The sequence below is a fragment of the Daphnia magna genome, unplaced genomic scaffold (assembly GCF_020631705.1).
Source record: "Daphnia magna isolate NIES unplaced genomic scaffold, ASM2063170v1.1 Dm_contigs402, whole genome shotgun sequence".
NCBI classification, from domain to species: Eukaryota; Metazoa; Arthropoda; class Branchiopoda; order Diplostraca; family Daphniidae; genus Daphnia; species Daphnia magna.
In genome coordinates this window covers 1-12,008 of record NW_025533296.1, presented here as the reverse complement: position 1 = coordinate 12,008, position 12,008 = coordinate 1, and the positions used below count along the sequence as shown (strand labels likewise).

At 30.1% G+C, this 12,008-nt stretch overlaps 1 protein-coding gene across 1 annotated transcript; it reads left to right on the top strand.

The window, feature by feature from the left end:
- The first annotated feature begins 9,139 nt into the window (after nucleotides 1-9,139).
- Nucleotides 9,140-11,041, top strand: LOC123468646 (alanine--tRNA ligase-like). The gene is made up of 5 exons (XM_045167922.1): nucleotides 9,140-9,223; nucleotides 9,294-9,459; nucleotides 9,589-9,957; nucleotides 10,241-10,648; nucleotides 10,764-11,041. Exons 1-5 carry the CDS (start codon nucleotides 9,140-9,142, stop codon nucleotides 11,039-11,041), a joined length of 1,305 nt encoding a protein of 434 aa, XP_045023857.1.
- Nucleotides 11,042-12,008: the final 967 nt, after the last annotated feature.

The following is a 12,008-nucleotide window of genomic DNA, read 5'->3' as shown; positions in this document are numbered from 1 at the left end:
GGTATATACTACTATTGGAAATGATATAGGAATTTATTCGTTTATCGGAATTCATTTTATAGCGTATGCTTTAAGTCTAGGTATCACGTATTTTTTTCTATTACGGGAAATAGAAATTGTCAAAAATCGGTTTTCGTTTTCTTTTATTCCTACATTGATAAAAGATGCAATGCCGTTTATTATTATTAGTGTTTTGATGGTGATTTATACTCGTATCGATGCTGTTTTGCTCCAAAATATCATTCCAAATGGCAATGAACACAGTGGTATATTCGCATTGTCCTATCGTTTTTTTGACTCGGCATACAATGCGTTGTATTTGTTGAGTATGTTTTTGTTGCCAGCGGTATCGGCTCATTTTGCCACACAAAATCATACACTGATACAACAGAAGGTTTTTTATTCTTTTTTGATAGCTACCATTATCGCTTTGGGTTTTGTTTTAGTTACATACTTTGGTTGCGAATATATTTTTAAATATCTATATAAAACCGAAAGTCCGTACGCTATTCATACTTACAAATGGGGTGTATGGTCTGTATTGGGAATGGCGTGGATGTATGTTTTTGGCAGTTTTCTTACAGGAATAGGCAAATACAAACCTATCATTATTATTGTAGCCATTGGCGTATTGCTCAATATTGGACTCAATCTATGGTTGATACCACTTTATAAAGCTGTAGGCGCGGCCATCGCTTGTACTGTCGTTCAGCTTTTTGTAGGAATTTCAAAAGGCATTTATTCGGTGTATGTTTTTAGAGGGTGGCGGGATTAAAATAAACCTTTTGCTTTTACATCCAAGTATGCATTGATTACATTTACTGAAAGATTTTTTGGCAATGTGAGAATAGATATTATACCGTGTTTGTTTAACTCTTTAGCTATAATTTTCTTTTCATTTAAAAATTTTTCAGCTACTGCTGCTGCTACTTGGTTTTGGAACGTATCATTTGAATCAAGTGCTAAATTTTCTAATTCTTTATTTGAAAAAAATATTACTACCAGTATATGATTCTTTGCAATAGCTTTTAAATAAGGCAATTGTCTGTGCATAGAGTTTAAGTCTTCAAAATTTGTAAAAAGCAATAATAGGCTTCTTTTATTTATTTTATACTTAACTTCGTTGTATAAATTTCCAAAATCACTTTCAGAAAATTCAGTCTTTAATTTATACAATCCATTCAAAATTTTTCCTAATTGTGAGTTGTATTTTTCGGGTGGTAAGTGATATTCTATTTTTTTATTAAAATGAATAAGACCAATTTTATCTTGTTTTTTAATGACTAGATTTGAAAAAACCAAGCTAGAATTAATAGCATAATCTAATAAGGATAGGCCATCAAAAGGCATTTCCATCATTCGGCCACTATCTATAATACAATAAATTTGTTGTGATTTTTCTTCCTGAAATCTATTGACCATCAAACTATTTCTTTTGGCACTTGCTTTCCAATTTATATGTCTAAAATCATCTCCAATATTATATTCTTTGATATGTTCAAACTCTTGGGAATTTCCAATTTTTGGATATTTTTTTGTGCCGTGCTCTCTCGTGAAATTTCTAATATTGTTAAAATCAAATTTTGATAAATTCAAAAAGGAAGGATAAACAGCAATATTAGTTTTTGCATCAATTGTGTATTTCCTATTGATTAATCCCAAAATACTAGAAGTCAAAATATTTAAATCTCCAAAAGTATATTCACCTCTTTCAGTTGGAGTTAAGAAATATACTATTTCTTTTTTCTTTTGAGGTGGAATTGAAGCTACAAATGATTTTGTTCTAAGATGAAACTGAAAGGGTAATTCCTCAAATACAGTAACTGCTACTCCAAAAAAATAGTGATTTTCTATTTCTAATGTAATTTTATTCTCATCAAAATTTGAAAAACGTTCACTTAAGAGCCGTTTGCCTTTTATTTTTGAATTTGAAAATAATAGGATATAATCAATAATTAAAAGCAACCCTAATATGAATAACAACCCAATTGTAATCTTATAAAATATTGGAAATATATAACCAATAATTGATAAAATAGAAACCCCAGCCAATAAAAAGAAAAATCTATTGGATAGGAATGTATGGTTCCAGAATCTAGAAAGAATTGAGCCTTTTTTTGAATTCATTATCTTGGTATCATCACATTTTCAATTATTTGATTGATTACAGATTTTGCGGTCAATCCTTCCATTTCTTTTTCAGGATTTAATACGATTCTATGAATTAAGACCGGAGGAGCAACCTTTTTTATATCTTCAGGTATTACATAATTTCTTCCATTCAAAATTGCATTTGCTTTTGATGCGTTGAGTATTGATAAGGAGGCTCTAGGTGATGCACCCAAAAATAGCGAATTATTGGTACGTGTATTGGTTACAATCTGAGCTATATAATTGATAAGTTCTTCTTTTATACTTACGTTGTAAATAAGAGATTGGATATCAATTATTTCTGATTTTGAAAACTTTGTAATGGGTTCATCTTCAATTTTTAAATCTTTTCTATTGTGAAACGATTCTATGATTTTTATCTCAGCTTCAATTGAAGGGTAATCTACTATAATATTAAAAATAAAACGATCTAATTGAGCTTCGGGCAATCGATAGGTTCCTTCTTGTTCTATTGGATTTTGAGTAGCAAATACAATGAATGGATTTTCAAGAATATAAGTGGTGCCATCCATAGTAATTTGCTTTTCTGCCATAACTTCAAACAATGCAGATTGTGTCTTGGCAGGAGCTCTATTTATTTCATCTATTAGTATTATGTTTGAAAAAAGATTATTCACTTTTGTATTCAAAATCATTATTTTTTGATTAAATACAATCTAAATTCCCAGAATATCGAAGGCATTAAATCGGGTGTGAATTGGAGTTCACAAGAAATCTAAACCTAACGATTTAGCCAATAGTTTGGCTGTCATTGTTTTAGCTATTCCAGGAACACCTTCTATTAGGCAATTTCCTCCTGCAACCAATGAAATTAGTAAAAAATCAATTAAACTTTCTTGACCAATAATCAATTGATTCAAATCTGCTTTTATTTGATTTATTTTCTGAATACTTTGAAGTATTTGTTCATTTTCGAAATTAGGTTGATATACAACTTCCGATGTGATATTATTTTCCATAATTTTTTATGTTTTTATAAAATTGATTTAATAATTTTGAAAAATTCTCAAATTCTTTTTTTGATATTTCTTTTTTTGTTTTAACTTTGCGCTTCCAATCTTATCCAGCCAGTAATACCTTAACCATTCTTTTCCAATGGCGTTTTATTTATACGCCGAGAAAGACAATAATTGTTCTTTATCTAATTCGGAATTGAGTTGATATTATGTACGAAGAAAATTATAAAAGAAGTTTATTTTATGATTGCATAAAGGTTTTAAATTTTTCTCGTAGATATAAAGCAATGAAATAGTTTTGATATATTCCAAAGAGTTATTTTTTTTGCTCAAATAAATAGGAATTGGATTTTGAATTCGCTTATAATTGAAGAGAATCAATAAGACAAAAATGGATAAAAATATATATAGCGCTAATTTTAAAGCAGGTTTGCTCATAAAAAATTTAATGGAATCAAAAAAGTTTTCATTAGAATTATTTACATTATTAATAAATCGTTCTCTAGTATCCTCTCCATCCCAATAGATAGTTTTTCTATTGGTAATCATTTGTATGCTTTCAAAAGCATATTTATAGTCGTTTTGATTCAAAAGATGATAATTTGTGAAAAGTTCGGGTGCTAAATGTATATAAAGGCATAGCAGCCTTTATGTTTAGTACTAATTTTTAGTTTTATAAAATTTGGGAAATAATTTCTGAAAGTTTCCAACTTTATATAGCCCAATACTTCCCTATCTTGGATTGGAATAGAATCAAAATAATATACTTTGTCTTCAATCATTTTAATTTTATAATCATTATAATAGTTTTCATTTTCAATTGTTAGGTCGTTTTCGGTATATTTAGTATTGATTTTACTTTTGATACTAATACCTAATTTAAAACAAAATGAATCTGAAAATTCGTGAGTAGATATAAATATTTTATTGTCCAATGAGGATATATCAAACATTTTTTTTGCCAATTCATCACTAATATAATTGCTTGAATTGATATAGATATAAGATAGGTTTTGCGCCGAAAAATAAGAGTCTTGACTATAGCTTACAATCTCTTTGTTTATAAACTCTTCTGTATTGTACTTTATATCTAAAAATACATTGCTGTCAATGGATTTATGTTGTTGTTTTAGTTCTTTTTTGAAAATATACAATCCAAATGGCGACTTCTTTTGAGATTCATATACCTTTGTCCAATCTACTTGTTTTGCACAACTAGAAATCATAATTACAATAAAAAATAATACTATCTTTTTCAATGAATTATATTTTGAACTTATTTAAAAAATGCATTTCATATTTCTTAAAGTCTTCCTCTTCTATAGTTTCATTTCCGTACCAAAAATATTCAAATATCATCGAAAGTCTTTTAAAATCAATTAGTTCTTGTTCATTTTTTATTTCTTTTTTATATTCTTCATTTGTTTTGTCAATATTGAATTGGATGATTTTTTTATCCTGCAATGTTTTTAAATAATATAAAAAATAGTATCGTATTGCCTCTTTGAAGTTTTTTTGTTCTATGAATTGTTTTAATTTATCTTTTAAGTTATTTTCATTTTGAACTAAATTCAAATCAAAAACTTTTTGAAATTCTTTTTCTTCTTTTACATCATTTGATGCTGATTTAAAAGAAAAAGAAAATTGTAGAAAGAAATCTTTGAAAAAATATAAAAGAAAAATAATTACAAATCCTACTACTATATATACAATAAAGTCAGAAAACTTAGCAATTGTCATTATTAAATCTTCTATAAATGAATTGTACTTTTTTGGTTTTACAGTTTTTTTAATTGGTTTTTTTACCTTTTCGGTATAGTCAAATTCTTCATCTTTTCTATAATTTGATTTAAACGAACTGTCTACAAACGGATTAATAATAATTGTTTCATTTTCTAGTTCAGTTTCAATAATTGTGGAATCATTAGCTGAAAAAATATTCAAGCTACAAAATAATATTATAAAAAGAAGGTATCGTTTATTCACTATCATATTCTTCTATAATATTTTTCAATGAAGATTTATATTTTTTATGAATTTTAATTGGGTAAATCAGATAATAATACAAAATCAATCCAAGTGTTGCAAAAATTATCGCAAATGCCAAAAATATAGGCATTTCGTTGTAATATTGAGTCGTAAATCCTTCTAATAAACCTGCAAAAATAGTAAATGGAACCGTGCTCAAAAATATTTTTAACGATTCTTTACCGTTTTTTATCAAAGATTGAAATCGTGTAAAAGACCCTGGAAAAATCCAAGATGTTCCCAGAATAAAACCTGCGGCAGCTTCTATATTCATCGCAAAAATCTCCATAGAATCGTGAATCCATATTGCAGACATAGATTTTATTAGCTGTCCTTCTTTAAAAAACATTGTTTGAAATGCACCAATCATTATTGAATTAAAGAAAAGCAATTTGAAAGTACCTATACACATTAAAAAGCCAGAAATATACATTAGAATACCCACCCTTACATTGTTTATTGTAATACTTACAAAACTATTTAGGTCGCCTATTTTTGTATTATTATTATATACTGCGGCGGGGTCTCCTTTTTTTATATTTTCCAATGTTTTGTCTACATATTGATCGCCCAAAATACCTCTTACAAAACTTTCATCATATATAGATGAAAAAACACCAATTAATATAAATACAAAGAAGAGTATAAATGTAAAGTATATATAAAGTCTTTTTTCATACAAAATGAGTGGAACTTCTTTGTTCCAAAAATCTTTTATCGTAGAAATACTGGATTTCTTTTTATAAACTTTTTGGTATGCCGAAGCACCAAGTGCATTTAAATAAGTGTTTAATTTGCTTTTTGGGTAATGAGTTTGTGAATATGCAATATCATTATTTAATTGAATAAATAAATCAGACAGTGCATCAGGGTTAATAGAAATGTTATTGAAAAGATAGTTTTCAAAAGTTTCCCATTTGTCTTTGTTTTGTTTAATAAAAGCAACCTCCCTCAAATTTTTTTATTATTTTTGCAAATATGCAAAAAATTTCTGTAAAAACCCCTTATAATGTTAATGTTTTTCTTCAAAATGATGTTTTGTTGCGAAGAATTATAGCGTATTTTATTGATTTTGCAATGATTATGCTCTATTTTTTTAGTATTTCTATTTTTTTTGAAAAACTATCTACTTATTATACAAATTATTCCGAATTTATATCTATTATCAAGCAGGTCTTTATATTGCCAGGTTTTTTTTATACGCTAATTTTAGAAGTGTTGTATAATGGTAGAACGATAGGAAAGAAGATTACGGGTATCAAAGTTGTAAAAATCAATGGCTATTTTCCAAGTTTTGTTGATTATTTTATTAGATGGATTTTTAGAATTATTGAAATTTATCCTTTTATTGTTGCTTACTTAGTTATTCCAAGTGAAATAGCATTGTATTTTGTATTTCTTAGTGGTTCTATTGCTTTTTTTGTTATTATGATGAGTAAAAAATCACAACGTTTGGGGGATATCATAGCGGGTACCGTAATTATAAAAGTGAAAGAAAAGCAAGATATAAGTATCACTATTATGGAAGAATTGGACAATAAATATAAACCAAGTTTTCCAGAGGTTGTCAAACTTTCGGACAATGATATGCGATTGATAAAAGATATATATGAAAACGCCGTTAAATTTGATAATTTTGATGCGATGTCTCAGTTAAAAGATAAAATTGAAAACGTAATGGGTATCAAAGTGAATATGAGAGTTAGGGATTTTATCGAAACGGTTATCAAAGATTATAGCTTCTACACACAAGATATGTAAAAAAAAAGCTAATACCTAAGTATTAGCTTTCAATATCAATTAAAATTTTCCAATTTCATCTAATTTCATCATATCGGGATTTTTAGGATCTTCTCCATATTGATTTGTTCCTATATCTCCAGCTTTTAGAGCTAAATATAAATTATAAAAAGGAACCAACATAAACCATCCACTTTTTCCAGAATCGTGCATACGTCTTATCGATACTGCAATACTTGGAACCAATAATCCAAATGCCATAATGACATTAAATATTGCAAAAAAACTAGCTATATATGCAAGTCCAAAAAATAAAAAGTATAACACATAATAAAAAAGCATAAAAAACCAATACTCTTTTCTTCGTGCTCTTCCATTAAAATTTGCATAATTGTCTACAATAGTTTCTTTGATGTAATCTGTAAATCCTTTTTCCATATTTTTTTAGTTTAAATTTCTCACAAAGATATTGAAATAAATAAAAGTTCTAAAAAATAGTGCTATTTTAAGTTTTTTTAAGAAATCTTATTTTCTAATATACATTTCAAGTGTTTTTACATATTCTTCAAAAGCTTTCAAGCCTTTTTCCGTTATGTTACAAGTAGTCAGAGGATAATTTCCTTTAAAGGATTTCTCAATAGAGATATAATCGGCATCTTTTAATTTTTGCAATTGAACACTGATATTGCCAGAGGTTGCTTTTGTTTTTTCTTTAATATAACCAAATTCAATAGATTCATTTCCAATCATTAATGAAACAATAGCCAGCCTAAGTTCAGAATGCAAAATAGGGTCTAATGGCTTAAACATAAGCTTCTTTTTTATATTTTTGAGAAAGCATATATCCAGGAATCAAATAGCCTATACTTACTACCAATGCATAGAATAAAGCCTGAAACGCATCTTGTTCTATCATAGGATAGCACAATGAACCTAGCCAAAAAATCAAAGCACCCCATTTCAAGGGTTGAAATTTTAGAATATTTCCCGATACAAATACGGCAAAACCCGTAATAATCATAATAAATGAAGTAGGTGAATGCTGATATAGAATACTAATAAATATAGTCAAAAATAAACTGATTCCAAATCCAATCCAAAGATACATATAGATTTTTGAAAAAAAATCGGAGCTTTGCGCTTTTTCTTTCTTTTTTTTGCCATAAATGATAGATAATGGCACACCTATGAGAGGCATTATCATCCATACCCAATTGCTTTATGCATTTTGAAAATAATAAATCATTACAAATTGTACTATACAAGCCAGTACAATCAAGTTGCCCCATAATAGAAAATGAAATCCATCGTCTATGAGTTTGTTGCGGGTTATCGCTATCATTTCATTGATAATTTCCAAACTTTTTCCTTTTGATAATGTTGAATTTTCCATAAATATATAATTTAAATTTATTGCAAATATAAAGTAGTTTATTTTATAAACTATAATTATTTTTAATTTTATTGATTTGGCACATTATATTATAGATAAATAATATCTTTATCATTCCAAAAACTATTTATTTTCATTCCAAAAAAAGAAGCTATTTTTGTAGGTTTTAAAAGTAATTATAAATTTAGTACTGATATTAATGATGATGTGCATAAAATAAAACAGTTTTAGATTTTTTTGAGCAAAAAGGCCACAAAATAGTGCCCAGTGTGCCTATCGTGGTCAAAAATGACCCTACCTTATTGTTCATCAATGCGGGTATGAACCCGTTCAAAGATATTTTCATGGGAAATGCACCTGCGCAATATTCTCGTATAGCAGATACGCAAAAATGCCTTCGAGTAAGCGGAAAACACAACATTTGATTTGAAGGTAGATACACCACCGATGAGGGAGAGGGGGCGATTATTTCAAAGAAGAAGCTATCTCTTATGCTTGGGAACTGTTGACAGAAGTATACAAATTGCCAAAAGATAGACTTTATGTTACTATTTTTAATATGACAAGTAAAGAAATTTACAAGGTGAAAAAAGTAAAGAAATTTGGAAAAATATAGGCTGAGGATAGAATTTTATTGGGAAATAAAAAAGATCTTAGTAATCTGTAAATGGGGGGGAACGAAATTCATTTTGACAGTAGAAATGATGCGGAAAGAGCCCGTATTGATGGCAAAACATTGGTGAATGGCGATGACCCCAACGTGATAGAGATATGGAACAATGTGTTTATGGAGTTTAATAGAAAAGCGGACAAAAGCCAGCCTTTGCCAAATAAGCACGTAGATACAGGAATGGGATTTGAACGATTAGTTCGTGTCATTCAAGAAAAAACGAGTAATTATGATACCGATATTTTTATGCCAATAATTGAAGCGGTAGAGAAAATGTGTGCCAAAAAATATGGTTTTTCAGATACGAAGTCTGAGGGCTGCTTATAATTTGCAGAATTATATTCGTGCTATTAGTTTTACTATTGCCGATGGACAAATTCCTTCCAATACAGGTGCCAGCTATGTGATTCGCAGAATTCTTCGACGTGCGGTTCGTTATGGATATTCGTTTTTGGATTTCCAAACGCCTTTTATGCATCAATTGGTGGGCTTGCTCGCCAGTCAGTTTTCCGATGTATTTCCCGAACTTACAGCACAGAAAGATTGATCAACACAAGTAATCCGCGAGGAAGAAAATTCGTTCTTTGCTACGTTGAGCAAGGGAATTAAGATTTTCAATGATTTGACAGTGAATAATGCAAAATCTATTTCGGGCAAAGATGCTTTTACTTTATATGATACGTATGGATTTCCGTTTGATTTGACGCAATTAATGGCGCAAGAAGCAGGTATTATGGTAGATGAAGCAGCTTTTGAAAAAGAACTTCAAATTCAAAAAAAGGATCGTCAGATGCGCCGTACAAAATTAGAGACTGAAGATTGGGAAATTATTCATCCCGAATTGGATGGAAAAGCTACGCAATTCATTGGTTATACCGATTTTGAAAGTAATGCATCCATTGTCAAAATTCGAAAAGTAGTCGCTAAGAATCAAAGCTTTTATCAAATTGTACTAGACAAAACGCCTTTCTATGCCAGAAAAAGTGGCAGAGATAGTGGTGAGTTGATTTTGGAAATCAAAAATCAATATCTGACCATGATTAAAGAAAATGATACGATATTTCATTTGACAAAAGAAATAGAAATTGCCGACTTGAAAGGGAATTTTAATGCACAAATCAATAAAACGAAACGAAGTTTAACGACCAAAAATCACTCGGCTACCCATTTATTGCAGGCTAGTTTGAGAAATGTTTTGGAATGCACGTCGAACAAAAGGGTTTGATAAATGAAAATTATTGCGTTTTGACTTTTCGCATTTTGCAAAATTGACGGATGAAGAAATTCAAAAGCTAGAATCAATGGTCAATGCCAAAATTCAAGCACAAATTGACTTGAAAGAAGAGCAAAATATCCCAATCGATGAGGCAAAAAGCAGAGGCGTAATGGCACTTTTTGGCGAAAAATATGGCGAATTTGTGCGAGTTATCACTTTTGATGCCGCTTTTTCGCAAGAATTATGTGGCGGTACGCACGTGAAAAATACAGGAGAGATTGAGTATTTCAAAATTATTTCAGAAAGTTCTATTTCGGCGGGTGTTAGACGTATTGAAGCGATAACATCACAAGCTGTTTTGGAATTTTATCAAGGAAAAGAAGCTCAATTAGAGGAAATAGCGTTGGCTATGAAAAATCCTCAAAAACTTTTGCCTGCTATCCAAAACTTGATGCAAGAAACGGCTCAACAGGGTAAAACGATAGAACAATATGAAAAATATATTGTAAATGCCGAGGATTCAAAAAAGATTTCAGGTCGCGGCAAATCCAATTGGAGCTATGATTTCTTTGGGTGATTTTTCATCAGAAATTATCAAAAATATAGCGACTCAATTGCGTGCAAAACACGATGATGTAGCGATTGCTTTGGTCTATGAAGAAAAAGAAAAATTGAAAGTAGCTATAGCTATTTCCGATGCGGTTCAGTCTTCTAAGTCTTTGATGGCTAATCAAATAGCAAAAGAATTGGGGCAAGCATTCAATGGCGGCGGTGGCGGACGGCCAAGCTTTTCGGTGGTTACATTGGATATATCCACTTCCAAAGAAGCCTTCTCCAAAAAATGGCTCGAACTAGTTCAAAAATAAAATGTACGGGGAACGAATAATCATTAGAAAATACCTTTTATCCCCGGTGCTCTCTACTTCGTATGGAGGTATCCGGCATTACAAGCTACCAGAATGATCTTAGTATGTCATCTGCGGGTGATGTCAAGGATAGGCAAGAGTTGGAATCGTATCAAATAAAAGTCTATGATATAGGCAGATTGGTCAGCAATCCACTGAGTTTAATAGGTTTTTTATATCGTACTTATAAATTTCTAAAGGAAATAAATCCTACAATTGTTTATACCTTTACCATCAGACCCAATATTTTTGGGAGTCTGGTGGCAGGCTGGATGAAAATTCCTACGATTAGCAATATTACGGGCATAGGCCCATTGTTTGAAAATCAATCATTTGTCTATCGAGTTGCGAGAGGATTTTATCATTTTGCAATGAAAAAAAATCAACGTATTTTCTTTCAAAATCAAATGGATATGAATCTTTTTTGAATCCCATAATTGTCTGCCTCAGATAGGCTAAATTACTGCCGGGAAGTGGTGTAGATACCGAAAAATTTGCCCCAATAAAAGAAGAGAAAAAATCAAATGAGTTTGTATTCCTGATGATTAGCCGTTTGATAAAAGATAAAGGCGTTATAGAATATATAGAAGCTGCTCGAATCATAAAATCGAAATACCATCAAGCACAATTCCAGCTTTGGACCATTTTGGACTCAGAATTTAAATTCCAATACCATTACAGAAGCGGATGTTGCGGAATGGGAAAAGGAAGGCGTCATAACTTATTTGGGTTATACATACGATGTAAGACCTTATATTGCGGCTTCGGATTGTATCGTATTGCCATCCTACCGAGAAGGAAATGCAAATGTCCTAATGCAAGGCGCTAGTATGGAAAAACCGTTGTTGGCTTCGGATGTAGTAGGATGCAATAATTTAGTAGTTCCAAATGAAACAGGCTTTTTATTTGAAGTGAAAAATTCAAATGA

What these genes read in the sequence shown, in the direction of transcription:
- LOC123468646 (XM_045167922.1), top strand. Translation starts at nt 9,140, where the DNA reads ATGGGATTTGAACGATTAGTTCGTGTCATTCAAGAAAAAACGAGTAAT. An exon ending in AAAAAGTGGCAGAGATAGTG is followed by an intron (nt 9,958 to 10,240) that starts GTGAGTTGATTT and finishes TGACGGATGAAG; the next exon opens with AAATTCAAAAGCTAGAATCA. An exon ending in GCAAGAAACGGCTCAACAGG is followed by an intron (nt 10,649 to 10,763) that starts GTAAAACGATAG and finishes ATTTTTCATCAG; the next exon opens with AAATTATCAAAAATATAGCG.